The sequence below is a fragment of the Gorilla gorilla genome, chromosome 6, assembly GCF_029281585.2.
Source record: "Gorilla gorilla gorilla isolate KB3781 chromosome 6, NHGRI_mGorGor1-v2.1_pri, whole genome shotgun sequence".
Classification (NCBI taxonomy): Eukaryota; Metazoa; Chordata; class Mammalia; order Primates; family Hominidae; genus Gorilla; species Gorilla gorilla.
Genome location: NC_073230.2, coordinates 58,607,637 through 58,629,704, shown reverse-complemented (window position 1 = coordinate 58,629,704; position 22,068 = coordinate 58,607,637). Strand labels below are relative to the sequence as shown.

The 22,068-nt window shown below is 48.6% G+C and overlaps 1 protein-coding gene across 17 annotated transcripts in view; it reads left to right on the top strand.

Annotated features, from left to right (window-relative positions):
- The first annotated feature begins 675 nt into the window (after positions 1-675).
- The window catches only part of GRB10 (growth factor receptor bound protein 10), a 209,591-nt gene continuing 188,198 nt past the window's right edge, over positions 676-22,068 (top strand). The window contains exons 1-3 of one of the 17 annotated variants that reach the window (XM_031012927.3): positions 12,542-12,797; positions 12,942-14,566; positions 14,913-14,940. Coding sequence is in view for 2 of the 17 variants with exons in the window: in XM_055347062.2 (XP_055203037.1) it covers positions 11,537-11,652 (116 nt within the window). In the remaining 15 variants the exon portion in view is untranslated. Of the gene's footprint in view, positions 810-943; positions 1,584-11,113; positions 11,661-12,541; positions 12,798-12,941; positions 14,567-14,912; positions 14,941-22,068 lie in introns of those variants that run through there. The other 16 variants (XM_031012929.3, XM_055347082.2, XM_063708555.1 and 13 more) reach the window with 16 other exon arrangements.

The window sequence follows — 22,068 nt, the reverse complement described above, 5'->3', positions numbered from 1 at the left end:
ACTGAGGCTCAAAGAGGTGAGGCCCCAGACCTGGCTGGCTGTGAGCAAACCCAGGTTTCCTTTTCCCAGGCCTGGTGCCTTCAGCCCACGACAGAGTACGGGGCAGCCCCAGCTCTTCCGTCCCGTCCTGCTGCGCCCAGGATGAAGGATCTGGACTGCGCAGTTAATACTTTGTGCGTTTCAAACAGTTCGCTTATAAATTGTCTTTCGGGACAGGTCCAATTTGTCCTTTCACTGGCGAAGCAGCCTGAGCCGCGGCGGTCGTGGTCCCGCGCCCGAGTCCCGAGGAGAGCAGGACGGGGGAACCCGCTCAGCAGCCCGGGGCAGGAACCTCCGGGAGCTTCTGGCCCCCCGGCCGTCCGGCCCGCGGCCCGCGCCCCCGCGCCACGCCCTGCGCCCAGGCCCCGGCTCCTCCCGCGCTGGCGGCCGCCGAGCGGTCCGGGCGGCGGCGGCGGGAGGAGGAGCAGGAAAAGTAGCCGGGGGAGGAGGCGGAGGCGGAGGCGGCGGCGGCGGCGGCAGAGGCGGGGAGGGCGGGCGGGGCCGGGCGAGTTTAAAGCCCATCGAGGGGGTGGGGAGGCCAGGAGGAGGCAGAGAGGGAAGCGAGCTGCGGCCGGGCGGGCTCGGCGCTCGGAGACCCGGTGGAGCCCAAAGTTTCCGCGCAGCCCCTGGGTGGCGGCAGCGCCGGCGGCGCGGGGCGCCCGGGACACTCTTGCGCGCCGGCCTCGCCCCGCGGGGACCCGCGCCCGCCGCCGGCCACGCCGAGTGTCGCCCGCAGCCACGCGGAGGCGGCGGGGAGCCGCGCGCGGCAGGTACGGAGTTGGGCGGGGAGCGCGGCGGCAAGTTACTTTGTGGTTGGCGTCCCCGCGGGGCCCGGGACGGCCAGGCGGGTCCCCGCGCCGTCATTGTCTGAGCGCTGGGCGGCCGCGGCCGGGGACGCCGGGCCCCGCGGAGGCGCGGCGGGCGGAAGGGCGTCGCCTCCGGGCCGGGGGCTCCGGCGCCCCGGGCCCGCAGCGGGCGGTGCTCGGAGGCGGGACTGAGGCTGCGGGCGCGCGGCGGAGGCGGAGGCAGCCGGGCGCCCCGCCGGGCTCTCCGCGCTGCGTTCCCGACCCCTGGGGGGAGGTGTGGAGTCCAAGCGGTGCATTCTTGAACCATCTTGTCAGACGCCGGCGGCTCGCGGGTTGTGGCGGGGGCTGCGGTCAAGGCCGCGCTCCTGGGGGCCGCCGCCTGGGAGGGTGGGCGCCCAGGCGTCCCTGCAGCCCCGGGTGCTCCGACTGCGCGGCGGCGCCGCGGCGCGCGCGCCCGGGCGTCCGGGACAGTGGTGCCAGACACTCCCAAGTCCCGAGCCGGCCCAGCCTCGTACGGAGGACCTTTTTTTTGGTTCTGTTGGTGACCCGTTAGCCGCCGCTGGGGCCTAACACCAAGTTGAGGGCTCGCGGATTAGCCGCCCGCCAGCCGTGGAAATGTGATAAGAGCGGTACCGTTTGCAGAAGGAAATTTCTGATGCAACTCTTCGCCTTTGCTGATTGCCTCTCCAAACGCCTGCCTGACGACTGCCCTGGAGCATGTGCGTTATGGAAATTAGGGTATCCTTTACTTTTTATTGTGTGCGTCTTTTCTTGGGATTGGAAGAAACGCGAACTTTTTATGGTTTGCTTTCACCGAAACGTTGGGTAATGTAAGAGAGCCACAGGTGATTTTTACAGGGTCCTGGATCTTTACAATGCGTTTGAAAGAATATTTTCTTGCAAACTTGGTGCCCAGTTTCATTCAAGAGATGGGGGGGAGGGGGGAAAGACCAAAACAAGGAGAGCTCGTGAGTAAATATGCGTTATTGCACAACTTGCTCGTTGCTGCTGTTTAAAAGGCCAGGCCTAGAACACTTTGTTTCTGAAAATGCTGATTCAGCCGTTTGGAGCCCCCGAGTTTCAGAAATGGTGGTCTATTTAAAGTTTCAAGCAGTTTTACCAAGAACACATGTTGTTAGCGCAGCAACCGGAGTTGACTAGGGTTTACAACACAATGCTGGCAATATTTTAACGAGCTGACCCCGAGTTCCTCTCTTTCCAGGAGGAAAGAGTTAGAATCAAGAGTTTCTACAGCAGTGGGACTTCTGGCTGTGACAGCGGTGAAGTGTCTTTTAGGAGAGTATTTTAAGTAAAAGCACTGAAAACCAACTATGTTTCCAGGAATGATTCTAGATGTCTAGGTTTTTCTCTTAAAAATCAAAACTCTAGGATCACTGCATGTAATATTTGAGTTTTACTGGGAGCACTTGAAAGAGAAGGGCAACACAGGCCAATCCCCAGATTACAGGGAGGGAATTTGAGGACAGAGTTACACGCCCAGCAGGCATTGCTCCTGTAACTGAGAAGTGTAGCGACTGATACTTCTGTAGCATTTCACAGTTTACAAGGCACTTTCAAAAGCCTTGTTGCTTTTAATCCCCTCTACAACCTCCTGATCCCCATTTTACAGGTCTGAAAACCAAGGCTCAGGAGGTTAATTGGCATGCCCGAGGTCATAATGTCAGCAAGTGACAAAGCTGTCACTAGAACCTAAGCTTTGGATCATTTTAGTCTTGTGTTTTATTTGCAAAAGTACATCCACTTCTGAAAGGGAAATGGCGTTGGTCAGGTATGTATAGCCTGCCAGTCACACACTCGGAGAATGATGATTGCCTGGTCTGGGGGCTCCCAGGCTTCAAGGTTAATACCATGTTACCAGAGCATTCTAGATATTTCCTTTTAGTTCACTCACTTTTTACATTTAAATACACATTTATTTTGGGAAGGAATTTTGATATCCATGAAGTCATGAGTTTTGATGTGGTAGTTATGTTTACTGTAATTAAAATAGAAAAGCTGTGTACCCCTAAAGTCATCTATTGCATATTACCTGTTTGGTCACTTTTGGGGCAGCGTTGGCCCACTCAAAATGCTTTTCATTTGTGGATCAGGAACCCAGAACTGGGCAGGTTCATGCCAGCTACTTGTCCAGAGCTTTGTATGGTGATGGCCACCAGGACTGGGACCAAGGGCAGCCCTGACCCAGTTTCAAGGGCTATGTCTGTGTCTACTCAGCCTCCAGTAGGAGAAGAGAGCAGAGTCAGACTTGAAGAGTTAGCTCAGAACTTGATTTTGGTGATCTCTCCGGGTACAGGCTATATTATGTGTAGAAACCAAACTCCAGCTTGAAGAAAGTCATCTATTGTGCCTTCAGCTTCATCTTAGAGCTGTAGAAATTCTTGATTGGTTTATCTGGTAAAACCGAATGCTTTAAAGGTGGCATAATTTAAGGAATGGAACCTATTTCCTTGGAATTCTGTCCGACTCTTAACTGCAAGGGGAAGAGAAACCTACGGGATCGTAGAATGTATTTGAGCTTGTATCTAGGGTTAGGTTGCCAGCCTGTCAGAGCTCAGAGCTAAATGCAGGGGATTTTGGTCCTGCTCCCTGGAGGGGAAGCCTGTGCCTTTGCACGTTTGCTCCGTAATCCCCGCGTCTGTTTCTCAGTTTATTAAACCAACGTGGCATTGTATGGCTTGTGAGGAGAACATATTTGCCTTGTCTTTCATTTAAGTAATCAGTCCTTCAAAGTTTAAATAAACTTTTTTTTTTTCCTGGTAGTGGAGACTTTTCTTTTAACCTGTGCTATTTTATTTTTTATATAACTGTAGAAGTACAGAAGTGTGGGAGATTATGGAAGAAATTAAGGTCGTCCAACTACTTGGTGGGTGAGACTTGGCAGACAGGTACTTTGGAGTTCTAGGGATCACTTTCAGAGTTTGCATACTATTAGGGGTATAACTGGTCTGATCCATTCAGCCCCTGGCTGGTATTTAATTTGTGTGAATATTTTAGCTGCACACTTTTAGGGAGCTGTATCTGTTTTCACTCCTTGTTCCTCTTGGCTGGGACACCTTTGCATCAGACTCCCACCGCCAACCTGGACCACTTCTGAACTGATCTCTGAGAAATGAGCTTTCCTGCACTTTTGTCTTCCGGAGGCTTTTGTCCATGCTCCTGGTGATCACAGGGCCTGCTAACTGCAGGGAGATAAAAGCAGTCAAAGCTTAAAACCACCCGCTTACTCGTGGAAAGGCAGGCTGATGGCTCTTCTTTAATAATGGATTGAAAAATGGTGTGATTGTCCTTTGAGATGGCAACAGAAGCCATTTCCTGGGGTTATCAAAAATAATCTCAGAGGTAGAAATGAGTGGTTCTGATTTTTTTGCTTTTAGGATATAGTGACTCTAAGGAGATTTTTTCTTTTCCCCTGTATTAGAATATTCATATTTTTGAACCATCTACTTTACATATGGATTTTTGGGGAGATTCTTCTAGTCTTTTCAGATCCCTAATTTGAGGGACTTATTATTTGGGCTGGACCCAGCAACAGAGTGGACTTTTTGTTGTTAACGTCAAGCCTGAGAATGGGCGCTGGGGAGGAATAACCCCTCCCACCATATCGCTTCTTTTCTGCTCCATTTGACCAGGGCAGCAGGCACACTGCCTCAGTTGACTCCTGGTTGTACTACTTACTAGTTTGGCCAGGCTGAACAAGTGAACCAACTTGATCTGTTAAAATGGAAGCCATAGGCGTGTTTATCCCCACGGCTTGTTGGGAAGGTAGCATGAGGTGTGATGTGTGTGATTGGCACGATGCAGAGCTCATGCAGTCTTTGTGGCGATGTCTGCAGGCACTTTGCCGTCAGCCTTGTCTTAGAGCAGTTTGTGGACTTGATATCCTGCTTGCTATTAATTTATAAGGTTGGTTAGAAAGGGGACTTGGCTTTTGTATTTTTGTCTTCCAGTGCTTTGTACATGCTAGTTGCACAAAATCTTGTTTGAATTTATCTGAATGTTCTTTGAGCCACAGTCAGTGCTCAGAAGAATCCTTTTGTTGACTGTGTTTAGCGTGACAGTTTGAACTCCTCACAGGTAGAATTCTAAGAGCAAAGATAGCTGGTGTACTGCAGACTTCACTTGGCTGCAAACCATTTGAACCAGATAATAGTGAATAGCAGGTGTCAAAAATTGGTTTCCTTCAACCAGGAGCAGAAGTTGTGAAGACCCCTGCAGCGCATAAGCTCTGATGGGCAGCAGCATTGGGTGTGGAGACAGATCTCTGGTCTCCAGGCCTGTGGAGCCTGTGGCATTTGTCTTCAGGCCCCCACGGTTGGTGTCTGGACTCTTACAGAGGCACTTATCCTAGCTGGGACTGAAATGACTGTGGACTGCTTATCCTGGTCAGGCTGATGTGCCCCTGGGATGTGGCTCCGAGCTCTATCCAGGGCTGTGCTAGTGGGCAGTCCTGCTTCTCCCTGAAGTTCTTGAAAGGTTTTGTATTAGGTAAATGGAACTGGGCATGAACAGTGGCAGTCTTGCCTATTAACATGGGTTTCCCAAAGTACTTGGCACTTTGGCGTGTGTTGGTCCTCATCATTGTGTCATTAAGGTCACTAGAGCTAATGTGGGGTTGGGGGCTGGGATCCTCATGTGCTGGGTCAGTGCAGGTGGCACTGCGTTGGGGACTGCTCTCTGTCTGGTCCTGTCTATGAGCTGTCAGGGGTCTCACTCTGGGAGCTCCAAGGGGACATCTGAGCAATAGAGGACCGTGAGGGATAGCTGAAGACCCGCTTTCTACCTTCTCTTGTCCTTTCACATGGGAGTCGACGGTCAGGAACCTCCAAGGCTACTCACTGCAAGCTACCTGGGCCCCACTGAGATGGCAGGTCCCCACTTCTCTGATGTGCAGGGCCTTTAGTTTACTTATTTGATTTTTAACTTTCATCCCTGGGAGTATTTAGGCAGTGGCTTCCAGCCTTTTGTAAGTGAAGAATTCCCTTTAGTATAAAAACCTTTATAATACCACATATCTCATAGTAATAATTTTTGGATTCCCTGCTTTGAGAAGCTACCATGAATTGAGTAACTTTTAAATTCAGAAGTTTGTACCACAGCTTCCTGCCCAGGGACAGTGCCTGGTGCTGAGCCTGGGGCCCTGCTTGAGATCGCTGTTCCTAGACGGTCTTCACATCCTGTGGGAAGTTGAACTGGCTGGGTCATGTTCAGTGCCCTCTAATTGTCCCGTATGGGCTGATTTAAGCCAGAGGGCACCTCCCCCGCCCATCTTTTCACCCTGGCCACACCACCCTGGCCCAGGACAGGCTGCAGGGGTGTTACCTGAGTTTCCAGGTGTCTGTTCTAGGGTACTGCACTCCCTCTTCTGAAGAAAATCACGTGTGTCTCACAGAATCCCCTCCAGAGAGGAGAACATTGAGTGTCTTGGCCTGCGATCCTAGTGAGGTGATGGAGCGACGCAGGAGGGATAAGGCAGGAGGGCTTCCTAGTGTCATTGTCACCTCATCTCTCCATCACAGGTCTCCCCGGCCTTCTCCCCACCTAGGCCTGCAGGGCAGTGAGTGGACACAGGCTGTCCCTGTCCTGAGCCACCATCCCTGCCCAGGGCACTGTTCCCCTGTTGTCCTTCCCTGTCCATATCACACAGTGTTTCTGTTCTCTTCATCTGAAGGGTCACCTGGTTTCCTAATTCCTCAACACCCAGAGCAAACTATTTTAAAATTTAGTTTGGATTTTTAAAATCAGAGTGATATGTAGACATAGGTTAAAGATGAAATAATTCCCCAGAAGTAACTTATCAGCAGATTTTTTTCTGTACATACTTCCATATTTCCGAAGAGGTCTAGACAATAGATTGCGATTCCTGGCAACCTCCTCCTCCTCCTCCTCCTCCTCCTCCTGCTCTCCAGAGCCCCATTTTTCATGTGATTCTTGATTTCAAAGTCCATGGAAGGTGAGGATGATGCCCTTTGCCCCATCCCCACCCTACACTCACTCTTGTCTCCCCATCATCTCTTCTGGTCCATTCGGCTCCATCAGTATGCAGTGTTGGGATGGTCCCCTAATGCTGCTCATAGCTGAGCCATGTAGTATACTATGATAACTGTGATTTTCTCCTAGGACATTTTGTTTTCTCCTGGAGTTGTTTTTGCCTAGTTTTTAAAATGTACTTATCATTCTCTCCTCCAAACTTACAGAGTTGTGTGAATCTCCTTTCCAAGGCCTAAGGTGATCTGCAGTTTTATCTTTGGAAGCAGTTCCTCGTGTGCCTTTCTGCTTGCAGCAGGCTGGGTTGCTCTGAGGCTCCCTGCACAGCTGTTGTCTTGGAGTCTTTCTTCTCCATTGTCCCAGGAATGCCCCTTTGCCTTTCTCTTGGATCTCATGACTTTTCTTCTTGGTTTATTTCCAAAATTTGATGGAGTACTTTCTATAGAAGCTTCCAAAAAGTGGTGCACAAGATGTCAACTTTTTGAGACCTTGCATGTCTGGGAAAATGTCCATCTTCTACTCTCACAGTTTACGGTTTGTCTGAATATGGATTTCTAAATTAAAGATAGTTTTCCCTAAAACATTTAGAGGCTTCCATTGCCTTTAGGCAGAATGGGGTTGAGAAAGAAGCTCTTTTGATTCTTGATTCTGTGTATGAAAGAGTACCAGAGTGGTTTTTTGGTTTGTTTTTTGTTTTGTTTTATCATTTCTGGACACTTGTAGGATATTCTCTGTGCCTTTGTTCCGAAGTTCCTTGAAGATGAGTCTTGTTGGGTCTCCACTTTGTGTGTGGGGTATGTTGAGGGCCCATTGAAGCTGGAATCTCAGATCTTTCTGGTCTTGGACATGTTTTTGAATTAATCCTTTCATTTCTTTTCTTCCATTTTCCTCTTCTCTCTTTCTAGGATGGCAGTTATTTGGTTTTTAGCCACCTGGATTGGTTCTCTTTATTTTTTATCTAATAGTCTGTGTCTGTTGTGTTGTTTTTAGGTTTTGGGATATGTCCTCAATTTGACCTTTTAACTTTTCTGTTGGATTTTGTTTCTATTTTCATTTTGAATTTCTTAGGATCTCTCTCTCTCTCTATATATATATATATTTATATTCTTTTTAAAAAACAGACTTTAGAGCAGTTTCAGGTTTACAGCAAAACTGAATGGAAAGTCCAGAGACTTCCTACATACCCTCTGCCCGACACACGCACAGCCTCTCCCACTAACTGGGAATCCTGTACATTTGTTACAGTTGACTATTGACACATTATTGACATTCAAAGTGAGTATTCTTTTTTTAATGGCATAATATTCTTATTTCATAGATACATCTATCTCATTTGTAGATATTAATTTTTAAAAACTTTTTGTGTATCGTTTCTTCTCTCCCATTTGTAAATTATTTACTTTTAATTTTTCTGTTTGTTTGTGTCCAGCTTACCTGGAAAGCAGAGCCTATGGCAAAGCCTTGTGTGCTTCTATTGTAGGAGGGTGTGCCAGCCTGGTGGAGGGAGGCTGGAAGGAGGGAACCTGGGTGCAGGGTGAGGCGGGGTGCCGGCGGTGGGCAGTGCCTAGAATTGAGTGAAGCCAATGGTTCCACATGTGGGGCTGGCTTGTGTCACGAGCTCCCAGTCCTCCAGACAGTGCTGGGAAGGGGTTGGGGTGGAGGATGTATCTCCTGTCAGTGCCCATCACCATGGGCCAGGGTTGCATCTGGGCTACATCCCTGCAGGTGCTGGGTGTACAGGCTCTTCAGAGCCATGGTAGGAGGAGGCTGTGCTGCAGGACATAGGGGTCCCATCAGATGCAGCTCAATAGAGCCGTGGACAGGGCCCAGGGAGGTGAGGCATAGGAAGTGTTTGTCCCATGCAATTTGGCCACATCTTTTACCTTAGAGGCTTCGCTTAGCTGTCTGGGGCCCTTTTTTGTCTTCCCACTTTCAAAAGGACATTGCTCAGAAGCTGACAGGAGCCCTGTGTGAGTGAGCACTTAACTGTGGCCTCTGTGGATGGACGCCTGGTTGCTTGTTGTGGGGCTCATGCTTTTGGGTCTCTTCTCAGCTCTGCAGGAGCGTCTTTCAGTTCTGTTGGAGGTGCTGCTCCAGGAGCTGCTGGGGATGGTGGTGGGATTCATATGGCAGCTAGCATGTGATCCACCAAATCTTTCTGGGACTAAAGGCATGGCTGTGTCTGCTGACCCTGGTCCAGAGACCTGTGTCCCTGCTTCCAGAAAAGAAGTCACCTAGCTGATGGAGCTGGGGAGAGGACCCGGGATGAAATGGGGCCCAGCTATTCCTGACACTTCCAATTAATCTTCTTGTTTTGGACTCTACGTTTCCCATTTCCAGAGGTGAATGGTAGTTCTCATTCGTGAGACTTTCTGGACTTCCACTGAGTATATCATCAGGCTTCATCTCCACTTTCCAGCTTAGCCTTCATCTCTTTTGCCTTTGCTGTCAGTTACTTCTTGACCACTGGCTTTTATGCCTTTTCAAAGATTCTGTTCTTGTTCTAGTAAAGCAAAATGTGTGTCCTGTCAGCCATTCAGTGAAGGTCTGGCTTTTCAAGATTCCTTGTCCATCATTAGATCATTTCTCTCTTGTTCTTCCCACATCCAGGAACAGCTGCTTCGAACTGGGACCTCTGGCATTTTGTAATAGAGGGGAGTGTGGCAGGGAAGCCCTCTGTCCTGCACAACCTGTTGTTCTAGCCCAGGAGACGGCAAGGTGCGTGGGATGTTCAGGCAAAGGAGTTCACCATCCAGGCTGGGAGCTGCTGGGCAGGGAGGCAGAGGAACACTTGAGCCACCTTTGTGGGGTTGACTGCAGAGGTGGATGAAGCCACTGTGTCAGACCGCAGAAAAGTCTCATATCTGGAGTCTGGAAGGAACGCCAAGTTCTCCCAGTCAGTAACCTGCTCTGGACTTTGGATGAGTTACATAATTTCTCCACACTTTGGTTTCTCCCCGAATCTCAGGGTTTGATTCTGTGCTTCCATTTCCCATTCTGTGCCTTGCGATGTTCACTCTGTGACATCTTCTCTGAGGGGTGCGCAGTTAGAGTCAAAAGCGCTAACACCTTCAATGTTTCTTGCAGTAGCCAGGCCATATGTGGTCAGCCCGGACTGTGAGAAAAGAAAGCCTTGTGTTACTCTTTGTGTTGTGTTGAAAACTGCTCTTGGCTGCTCTCAGAACCAGCCTTAACTCTGCTTTTGTTTGATCAACTTAAACATATTGGAATTTTGTGGTCATGACCACCATGGAACCTCTCCTTTTGGAGTGCATGTCTGCACTTTTTCCAGCCTCCTCCTCCAGTGACCTTCAGGGGCCTGACCTGGCCTTCGAGCAGTTGGACTAGGGTAGCTTTTCCACTCTTTGAACCCCAGACTGAGATGGGGTTTTCCCAGCGCTCTGCCCCTTAACGTGTGTGAATGCAGTATAGGATCTCAGTTTCAGAATCCATTGTCCACTGTTGACTGTTACGTTCTTACTGCTGTCTACAATGTCTAGCTTTTCCTACCATGTTCTCTGCTAGAGGGGAGTAGAAAATCTGCTTACTGCTTACTGTGGCCTTGTAAACGGCAGTGAATATCTCCAAACGTTCTGTTTTGCTTCCATCATTGCAGGCTCGTGTGTATGTCTGTGGTGTATGTGTGTGCGGGGGTGGGGGAGTATGTGTGATGTGTGTGTGTGTGGTATGTGGGGGTGTGTGGTGTATGTGTGTGTGGTGTGTATGTGTGTGGTGTGTATGTATGTATGTGAGTGGGTGGGTGGGATGTGTGTGGGTGTGTGTGTGAGGTGTGTGTGGGGGGTGTGTGTGTGTGTGAAGTGACTAGCACATAGCAGATGCTTGGTATGTATAGGATCTGTTCTTTCCCTCGCTGACTCTCAGTTTAAATGGGACCCTACTTTGTCCTCGTTGTTCAGTAACGTTATGCCTGTGGCTTCCAGAAAGAGCCTCTCCCTTCCTGGTTCTTGCTCTGACATTTTGGGGAGAAGGGTGAGACGACAGTGATCCTGGAAGAGTAGAACTGGCCAGCCCTGCAGGTGGAAGGTTGCTCGAGCAGGCGGCATCTCTAGCTTGCCGCGGCCGCGATGTCCCCCGCCTGGCTGCGAATGCGGCGTAGCGGGTAGACATGGAGGGCTTTCGGCATCGTCAGAGTGGCCAGTGTGCGCGTCCTTGCCCATCAGGCGGGGGGGCTGTGGGGGAGGAGAGGAGGCAGTGGAGGGAACAAGGGGTTCTTCAGGGTTGCCATGAGAACCAGGGATCCGGGGATTGGGCAGCAGAGGGCCCCCGCCGGGCGTTGGGGCGTGGCCGCGTCACATGGGTTTGGTCCTGGGATTCCTGTTGTGCTCCAGGACCGGGCGCTGCTCCGTCGTCCTCCCGCTCCTCAGGAGCGCCCGGTCCCTCGGAGGCTGAGTATTGCAGCCGGGCGGCAGCCGGCTCCGCGGAGGGGCCTCCGGGCACCTGCGCGGTGATGGCGCTGGGAGCCCCCGGGCACGCTCGGGCGGTGGCGCGGCATCCCACCCTCGCCCGGATGGCGTCCCCAGAGGCGGCGTTGGCCCGCTTTTCGTGCTAGCGCGTTCGCCTGGCGCGCAGTGGCCCCGAGGCCCCGGGTCGGTTTTCTGCGCCGCAGGCCCCTGGCCGGGGCGGAGCCGTGGAGGACCAGCCCGGCCCGGCTCCGAGCGCTGTCCATGCGGAGCGCTGTCCACGCGCCGGGCACTGCGGGGGCCGGGCCCCGAAGCCCTACCCGGGCCGGCGGCGCGCACGCAGCGACCCCGTGCGGCCAGTGCTGCTGCCCGCTCTCCAGGTACTCAGGTGGGCTCCGCCGCGGGCGCTGGGCGGTGGGTGGTGGGCGCGAGCCGGGGCGGCGGGCGGATCGGCCTGCGCAGTCTGCAGAGGCCCCGGCCGCGGCGGGCAGGGCCCGGGAGGGAGGCGGGGAGGTCTTGCCGCGCGGCCCCCTGCCCGCCTGCCGCGGGCTCGCTGCAGTCCGAGATCCCGAGCTTCGTTGCCGCCAGCCATAGGACAGTATTATGTAACCATTTTTAATCTTAATTGTTTAATATTATGTAACGAGTAATAACTGTACCCACGGAAACCCGTGACGACGATTCGAGCGAACCTCGCCCGCTCCTTCCTCGCCAGGCGGTGGGCAGCGGGTGTGGGAACCGGTTTGGGAAATGAGTGGATCTGGGCATCCGGGCTACTGCACTGGCTTTTTCTGTGAGAAACATAATGCTAGAGCCTGCCTGGACTTCTCTTAAACCTGGATGGCATATAGTCCGGTATAAAAGCCTTGGGTAAACACATATAGTCAACGTTGCCTCTTTCTCCATGAAAACCTCCTTCTCCCTGGAAGGTGCATATCAGACAATTAATGCGAATTGAGCAGTGAAGATGTGGGCATGGGGTTCGTGTTCTTGATGGAGTTCAAAAAATTGTGCATATGAACACGTAGGATGTCCTAGCCCTTGCTCTTTAGAAAAACAATCGGATCACCTGTTCCACACGCCAGTCGCCTCCTTGGTCGGCTGCCATTTGTCTGTTGATGGTACAGTTCCTGCCAGGGTGCTGGGGGGACCTCGTCTGCGGAGCCGGCACACAGGTGGCTATGGGCGGGGGAGACTGCAGTCTAAACCCGCAAAGCTCTCCTTCCTAGCCCAGTGAGGGGAAGCGTGGGTGTCTTTCCTCATTGTTCTTTTTAAGTCTGAAAGGCAGCGACTGCAGGGATTATGACGTGCTGGCGGCCAGGGCCTCGGGTGCTGCCTGGAGTCTCCTGCGTGTCTCTGCTCCTTTGATGTCAGCATCGGGGGTGGGAGCAGGGCCCACGCATTCCCCCTTTGGCCTGGGTGGGAACAGGGGAGGTGGTGGGCAGGGCCAGAAGGGCTTACTGGGATTTTCTTTCTCTCTGTCACTCCAGAGAAAGGTGGTAAAGAACACTTGTTTCAGTTTGAGGTGCTCGGCAGCCACGCGCTGAAGGACGGTTTTTAATTGTAGGGTGGGGTGTGAGTGCAGTGTGGTTCAGTCCCCTCCCCGTCTTGTGCTACCTGCCCTTGTACCTGGACCTGTGAATCAGGGATAATAGTTACTATCTTGTAGGACTGAGAATGGTGCATACTAACTGCTGAGGAACACGGTGAATGGAGTTATGGTAATTGCACGATTGGCGTGAAGGGGTGAGAGAAGTTCCAGATTGGTCGATTAAAATGTGAGTTATTTTTAGTGTCTCCTAAGGATTTCCATCACCAGTTGCTCCTCCAGCCATCATGTAATTACCACCCCAGAACTAGGCTTCCAAACTTCCAGAGAACACTGCATCTTTCGAATTTTGGAGGTTAGGCTCCAAAATTTGCATATTTAGGCCACAGCCTAAATTCACTGACACTTGTGTTCCCACAAAAGCCAGGCAGCTTCTTGGAGTATGTACTTGTGACTTAGTAAGAATGTCTTAGGAAACTCGCTTGGACTAGAATGGTTTTACCTTTCTTTCAGACTTGGGAGGCTGCATTCTGATAATTCTCAGGAGGAAGAATGTGTAGGAGAGACCAGGGTTTTTAAGGTGTGACCTCTGAAACACCTACATCAGAGCCGACTGCCTCTCGGTGCATATCCCCAGGCTTCAGCTCTGAGCTCTGAAACTGACTTTCTGGGCTTGGGACCTGGAATTCTTTGTCTTTGTAAAGCATGCCAGGTGATCCTTACAAGTATAAAGTTTGAGAACTGATGTGGTGTTCTGGGCCTTGTAACTACTGGGGCTTCTGGTGATTCAGTTAGAAAGTTAGCAGCTCCTGTCTGAAGGGTCAAGGGCAGAATGAGGGGAGGCCTTGAGGCAGTATGAGCCCTGTGGACCCTAGGAGGTCTGGGAGCACATGTCAAAAGAGGCCTTTATGTGCGCCTTTTGCTTCTGTCAGATTAAACAAATAACTTGGCACGTCTGGTAGTGGGCATGGCCATGCATCACATGCAGAACTGGTGTGATGGACCATATTTTCTCATATTTCACAGAATTCACTGGCTGGGCACGATCCACAAAGTCCTAACCCATCCCAAACCCTGGAACCCTTTCCATGACGGTTTATTCTCATTTGTTCAGGAGACACATTTCTTCTGTTTTCATGTGGAATGGGCTTTGTTCCTCTCACGGCCGGCAGAGGTTAAATTAAAGGGGCCAGAAAATGCTGAGCTGTGACTAGGATTGGGGGGCCAGTAGGCATTTATTGGCCCCGTTTGCTTCTTTCTTCCCTTTTTTTCTCTGCCTCCTCAGTCAGGGGGTCCAGGACTATCTCTCCAGGGGCATTTCTGGTCTGTGGAGACTTGCCTGAAGGCACCTGGAAGAGTCTGGGCTGAACTCTAGATGCCTCAGGCTCAAATCTCATATTAGTGAGGGAAGAAAATTCTAAATGTGTAAATGGTACCTGTAAGTCACCTACAAATAATTTTTTTTCCTTTCCTGTGCTGTGTCTGGGAGCCAGCTTCTGAGTGTTGTCAAGGTAGTCCTGTGGCTTGAGACTGGTGATGTGCCGTTGCCAACAATGGCTGTGTAATTCTGAGCAGTTGTTCAGCACTCAAGCGGGATGAGAATGGCAAGGAGTGCTCTGGGTGGCTTTTGACAAGGGACCCCGCCTGTCATTCACTCAACAGGTGTTTGAGGAGCCAGTCTGTCTCCGTCATCTGTTCCTGCCTTACTTAGATGGAAAATAATGAAATCTGTGTAGGAAGGGAGGGTGAGTAGAGGGATGGCCTGTGTTGACTGAACAATAAAATAGTGATGTTAATATATTTTGCTTATTTATTTTCTTAAAGGGAGCTGGCACGTTTCAGTTCTGATACAAGTTAAATATTTACAATGTCTGAAAATACCACAACTTAAACTTTAATATGCATGGGAATCTCCTGGGGCTGATGATAAAATGCAGCTTCTAATTTAGTTGGTCTTGGTTGGGACCTGAGGTTTTGGGTTTCTGACCAGCTCCCAGGTGTTACGCTTGCAGTTGGTCAGTGGCCCACACTTTGTGCAGTAAGGTCTTAATGCATTTCCCCCTGTGTTCACTATAGTGTCTTTTTCTCTAGAAATTCTCTGAAGAGGACACTTTACCTGGTAAGAAATATTATTAATAATGCTATTACTTAATCTAAGAATTTTTGTACCAAGAATTTTCTAGTGATTAGCCCTACATTGTTGTAAATGACATTCTTAAATGTGTCCATACTTTATTCCAGGGGCAAATATTTGTACAATGTCCTGCTTTGACGTTTGTTTGGATTCCTGTGGATTTTATTTAGTGGTTTCTCTTTTGTTTATGATGATAGAACACTTTTAGAAAGGTTTGAAACCTTTTGAATCTTGAGCGGATTTGGAAGCCCCACCTGCCTTCTTTTAAGAATGTAGGAATTGTATCTGCTTTGAGCTTGTGCATGCTAACACCCCACTTCTTCCAAGGTCCTTGCTCAGTGCCTTCATGTCTCAGCATCACAGCCTGGAACCTGGAAGGCCTCCAAGCCATAGAGAGAAGCAATAAAGATGTCCCAGTGGGGCTTCTGGCTGGGGCCCTTGCCTGTTTCTGTCAGCGTTAGCCCGACCCTACCCTTGGAGGTAGGGTTGGGTTGTCCCATTATTTCCCTGTCAGGGTAGGTGGTATTAAAGCAGCTTTTGTCTTACTTGCATTGTGAGTCTGTTCTGTGTATAAGGCTCCACTGTGTGGATCACCTCTGCGTAATGCCACCTTTTGAAAAATTCTACCACCAAAGTTCTTCCTTGGATAGCAAAGGCATTTTTGAATGTTTGTATTTGTGCCTGCCCTAGTTGGTCAGTAAATGCATTGATGGGCTCCATGGGACTTTGGACCCATTCCTTTGTCATCTTTCATTAACCGTCTTCCTAGGCTGGTGGTGATGTTGGGCAACTTAGTGCTTCCTGAAGGTTTTAGATACTACAGGAGCTAATAATTTATTGCCAAATAAGTGAGGAAACTTTGGATTAGATAAAGTTGGTTTCTTTATGGCACAACATTTCAGAAAATTTTGTGTGCCACAGTGTATTATGACACTTTACGAGGAAGATGGCTAGACTATGGTGGTTCCAAATTTTGGGGGGTCGGGGTGGAGCTAGAACCCCTCTTGTGCTGATTATTTCATTAGGCTAGTTTTTTCTTTCTTTAGTTCCGGGATACATGTGTAGAAAGTGCAGGTTTGCTACATAGGTATACGTGTACCATGGTGGTTTGCTGCGTCTATCAACCTGTCATCTAGATTTTAAGCCCCCCAAGCATTAGCTGTTTGGCCTGATGTTTTCCCTCCCCTCAGTCCCTCTCCCCTCCCCGACAGGCCCTGGTGTGTGTTATTCCCCTCCCTGTGTCCATGTGCTCTCATTGTTTAGCTCCCACTTATGAGTGAGAACATGCAGTGTTTGGTTTTCTGTTCCTGTGTTAGTTTGTGAGGATGATGGCCTCCAGCTTCATCCATGTCCCTGCAAAGGACATGATCTCATTCCTTTTTGTGGCTGCATAGTATTCCACGGTGTATATGTACCACATTTTCTTTATCCAGTCTATCATTGATGGGCATTTGGGTTGCTTCCATGTCTTTGCTTTTGTAAGTTGTGCTGCAATAAACATACGTGTGCATGTATCTTTATGGGCTAGTTTTTTCATACAGTCCTCTCTTAAAAAAAATTCACATACCATACAATTTACTCATTTAAATTTGAAGTATATAATTCAATTATAATTAGTATATTTACAGATATGTGCAATGGTGTGTGTGTGTGTGTGTGTGTGTGTGTGTGTGTGTGTATACAGATTGCTGTGGTCTGAATGTATCACCCAAAATTCATGTGTTGAAACCTAATGGCCAGCGTGATGTTATTAAGAGGTGGGGCCTTTAGGAGGTGTTTAAGTCATAAGGGTGGACATAGATGGGATTAGGGCCCTTTTAAAAGGGCCTGAGGGGGAATGGGTTTGCTCTCTTCTGCTCTTCCACCATATGAGGATACAGCATTTGTTCCCCTCTGGAGGGTGTGGCAACAAGGCACCATCTTGGAAGCAGAGAGAGGCCCTCACCAGACACTGAACCCCCAGTGCCTTGATCTTGGACTTCCTCTCCTCCAGAACCATGAGAAGTAAATTTCTATTATTTATAAATTACCTAACCTGTGGATTTTGTTATAGCAGCACAGACAGACAGAAATTGATACTGAGAGTGGGTGTTGTTATAGCAAATACTTAAAAGAAAAGTGGAATTGGGTAATGGGTAGAGGATGGAACAGTTTGGAAGTGTTTGCTAGAAAACGCCTAGATTTCTGTGAACAGAGCATTAAGAATGATTCTGGTGAGGGCCCAGAAGAAGAGAGCCGTAGAGATAACCTGTGTCTTCTTAGAAATTTCTAAGTGGCTGTGATCAGAATGCTGGTAGAATTATAGACAGTAAAGCCTGTTCTGCTGTGGTCGTATATGGAAACAAATATCTTATTGGAAACTGGAGGAAAGACAGTCCTTGCTACAAAGGCGCAAAGAACTTGGCTGAATTGTGCCCATACTCTAGGGCTTTGGGGAAGGCAGAATTTAAGAGTGACAACCTAGGATATTTGGTGGAAGAAATCCGTGAGCATAGTGTTCAGTATGCTGCATGACTTCTCTTAATTGCTTACAGTAAAATGTGAGAGAAATGAATTGAAAATGGAATTTATAATCCAAAGGGAAGCAGAGGCTGGGCACTATGGCTCATGCTTATAATCCCAGCACTTTGAGAGGCCAAGGTGAGAGGACTGACTGCTTAAGCTCAGGAGTTCAAGACCAGCCTGGGCAATATAATGAGACCTTATCTCTACTAAAAATAATAAAAAAAAAAAAATTAGCAGAGTGTGGTGGTGTGCACTTAGCCCCAGCTACTCAAGGGGACTGAAGTGGGAAGATCGCTTGAGCCTGGGAGGTCAAGGCTACAGTGAGCCGTGATTCTGCTGCTGCGCTCTAGCCTGCGTGACAGAATGAGACCCTGTTTCCAAAAAAAAAAAAGGAAGCAGAATTTAAGGATATGGAAAATTTTTAGCTTGCCCAGGTTGTAAAAACATGTTTGGGAGAAAACACTAAGGGTGTGGCCAAGTGACCTTTTGATAAGGAGATTAGTATGGATAGAAGGAAGCCAGATGCTATTCATCAAGATAATGGAAGAATGATCCTGAAGGCATTTCAGAGATTATCAGTGCTGCCCCTCCCATCAGAGGCCCAGAGTACCAAGGCCCAGGGAACAGAACTATGTCAAAGGAGAGGCCTTGGGCGTCTGCAGGACCTCAGCATTCACTGCGCGGCATCACTTCTCTGCTCTCTGCATTACAGTGCAGCCCTCCTTGGATATCCCAGCTGTAGCTCAAGGGGGCTCAAGTGCAGCTAGTTCCATTGCTGTGGAAGGCACAGGCCATAAGCCTAGGTGGCATCCACATGGTGCTAAGTCTGCAAGTATGCAGAGTGCAAGAGCTGTGGATGCATGGCTACCTTCACCTAGATTTGAAAGGATGCCTCAGAGAGTCTTGGGCTCAGACAGAGAATTGCTGCAGGATAGGTCTGCTGCAGAGACTCCCTGCTAGGATAATGCCTAATAGAGCCATTGGACAGGAGTGCCAAAAAGAGCCCCCACTAGGGCAATGTCCAGCAGAGTCTTGAGGCTGGGGGCACACCAGCGAGCTCCCACAAGGACAATGCCTAATGGAGCTGTGGGGGTGGGGCTGCCCTCGAGAGCCTGTAACTGTAGAGTTACCCGTGTGTAGTGCCAGCCTGGGAGAGCTGCAGGTACCCAACTGCAACCTGTGAGAGCTGCTGTGACGGCTGTGCCCAGCAGTTGGCTGCAGGGCTGCCCAGGTCCTTGGGAACCCAACTCCTGCCCCATTGTGTCTGGAAGGCAGGACACGGAACCAAAGATTTATTCTCCAGCCTTACCATTGATTTAATGTGTGTCCTGTTTGGTTTTGGATTTTGTTGGGAAATGTTACCTCTTTTTTCTTTCCTATTTCTCCCTTTTGTAATGGGAATGTCTGTTCTTTGTCTGTTCCACTGTTTTTCTTTGTTTTTTTTGTTTTGGAGACAGGATCTCACTGTGTCATTCAGGCTGGAGTACAGTAGTGTGATCTCGGCTCACTGCAACCTCTGCCTCCTGGGCTCAAGCTGTCTTCCCACTTCAGCCTGCTGAGTAGCTGGGACTACAGGTGTGTGCCATCACGCCCAGCTAGTTTTGTTTTGTTTTGTTTTGTTTTGTTTTGTTTTGTTTTGTTTTGGTATTAGAGATGGGGTTTTGCCATGTTGCCCAGGCTGGTCTCGACCTCCTGGGCTCAAGAAGTCCGGCCGCCTCAACCTCCGACAGTGCTGAGATTACAGGAGTGAGCCACTGCTGAAGTCTGAAGTACTTTGCCTCAGGTTGAAACACATCTTTGAGTCTCACATGTCTGATTTAGATGAAATTTTAGACTTCAGACTTTTGAATTGATCCTGGCCTGAGATAAGACGTTGGGGCTATTGGGATGGAATGAGTGTATTTTGTATGTGAGAAGGACATAAATTTGGGGGACTTGGGGTGGAATGCCATGGTTTGAATGTTTGTGTCTCCTTATGGCCTTATCACTTCCCCAACGCAACTCTATTAAGAGGTATGGCTTTTGGGAAGTGATAAGGTCATGAGGGCTCCAGTCCCATGAATGGATTCTTGCCCCCATCAAAGGGCTGGAGAGAACTAGCTAGGATCCCCTTTTTGCACTTCTGCATTCTGCCATGTGAGGGCACAGCAAGAAGGCCCTCACCAGACACCGAGTGCTGGCCTCTTGATCTTGAACTTCCCAGCTTCTAGGACTGTGAGAAATAGATTTTGTTCTTTATAAGTTATCCAGTCTCAAGTATTTTGTTATAACTGCAGAAATGAATAAACGCACACACATACATTGTATATAGTGTTCAATTAATATATTCACAGGTATGTGCAACTGCCACCATAGTCAATTTTAGAACAAAAAGAGACCCTGCACCCTTTAGCTATCATACCCCTACTCCCTGCCATCCCATTGCTCCCCCTGCTTTCCCAACCCTAAGGAACTCTACTTTCTGTCTACATAGATTTCCCTGTCCAGGACATTTCATGTGAATGGAATCGTCTGTGGTTTTTGTGAGTGTCTTCTTTCACTTAGCATAATGTTTTCATGGTTAATCTATGTTGTAGCATGCATTAGTACTTCATTCCTTTTTATGGCTTAATAATATTCCCTTGTATGTGTAGTCCCAGCTACTTGGGAGGTTGAGGCAGGAGAATGGCATGAACCCGGGAGGCAGAGCTTGCAGTGAGCTGAGATCGCGCCACTGCACTCCAGCCTGGGTGATAGAGCGAGACTTCATCTCAAAATAAATAAATAAATAAATAAACAAATAAATTCCCTTGTATGTATATACTACTTTTTGTTTATTCAACTGTTGGTGGACATTTATGTTTCTACCTTTTGGGTATTGTGAATAATGCTTCCGTAAACATTGATGTATAACTATCTTTGAATACTTGCTTTCCATGTTTTTGTATATATGTCTAGATTATAATTGCTTCATTATATGGTAATTCTATGCTTAGCTTTTTGAGGAACTGCCAAACTGTTTTCTAGAGCAGCTGCACCATTTTACATTCCCAATAATAACGCACAAGGGTTTCAGTTTCTCCACATTTCTTGCCAACACTTGGCATTTTTCGTTTCCTGTCCCCTCCCCTCCCCTCCCCTCCCTTCCCCTTCCCCCACTTCCCCTTCCCCTTCCCTTCCCCGTCCCCTTCCCCTTCCCCTTCCCTTCCCCTTCCGCTTCCTCTTCCCTTGCCTTTCTTCCCCTTCCCCTTCCCCTTTCTTTCTTTATAGCTGTCCTAATAGGTGTTACATCGTTTGGCTGTGTCCCAAATCTCATCTTGAATTGTAGCTCCCGTAATTTCCACATGCTGTGGGAGGGACCTGGTGGGAGGTAATTGAATCATGGGGTTGGGTCTTTCCCATGCTATTCTAGTGATAGTGAATACGTCTCATGAGATCTGATGGTTTTATAAAGGGGAGTTTCTCTGCACAAGTTCTCTTCTCTTGTCTGCCACCATGTGAGACATGCCTTTCACCTTCTGTCATGATTTTGAGGCCTCCTCAGCCACGTGGAAATGTGAGTCCATTAAACTTCTTTCTTTTGTAAATTGCCCAGTTCTCTGATATGTCTTTATCAGCAGCATGAAAACGGACTAATACAAGGCATCAGATGATAGCTCATTGTGGTTTTGATTTGCTTTTTGTTATTGAGTTGTAGGAATTTATATATTCTAGATATTAATACTCTTATCAGTTATGTGATATGCAACTGTTTTGTCCTTTTCTGCAGGCTGTCTTTTCACTGTCTTTGTAGTGTCCTATGATGCACAAAAGTTTTTAATTTTTGATGAAGTTGATTTATTTTATTCTTTTGTTGCCTGTGCTGTTGGTGTCATATCTGAGTAGTCATTGTCAAATCCAATATAAAGATTTTTGCATATGTTTTCTTCTAAGAGTTTAACAGATAATTTTATTTCTTCCTTTCCAATTTGGATGGCTTTCATTTCTTTTTCTTGCTTAATTGCTCTGGATAGAGCTTCCAATACTGTGTTAAGTAGAAGTGACAAAAGCAAGAATTCTGTCTTGTTTCCACTCTTTGGGGAAAAGCTTTCACTATTTCGCCATTGAGTATGATGTTTGCTGTGGAATTTATAACAGACATTAACAGATATTTAATTCCCTTGCCTTGGTGGAATGCTTCGGGAATGATTCTGTATTCTTTGACTGTCCTGGGACTCTTGGATCCAGAATGCGGTCTAGAAGCCCAGAACGAGGTGGCTGGGGAGTTGGGAGACACAAGTAACATGATTTTGTTCTATGTTATAGTGTGGTGTCAGTTCACCTTTCTTTCCAGACCTAGTGGCCATTTTGTGGTCTTGAGGGTTGCAGCAAATGCCTTAGGTTTTGAGTGTCTTTCAGAGGCAAGGGGGGTTCTTATACCAAGGTTCTCACAACTTTTTTCCCTTTTTGTCTTAAAATGATTGAGACCATAGGGCGGTGGTGATGTTGAAGGAGGTCACCTGAATAGATCCACATCCACATCACAATTTCACTTCGCCTCTTGTACTTCAGTACCAGGTTTAGGGGACACATGTGCCATTCAAGTGAGGTTGGCTTTGTAATGACTTTTCAGGGTGGATTTTGGCTTCC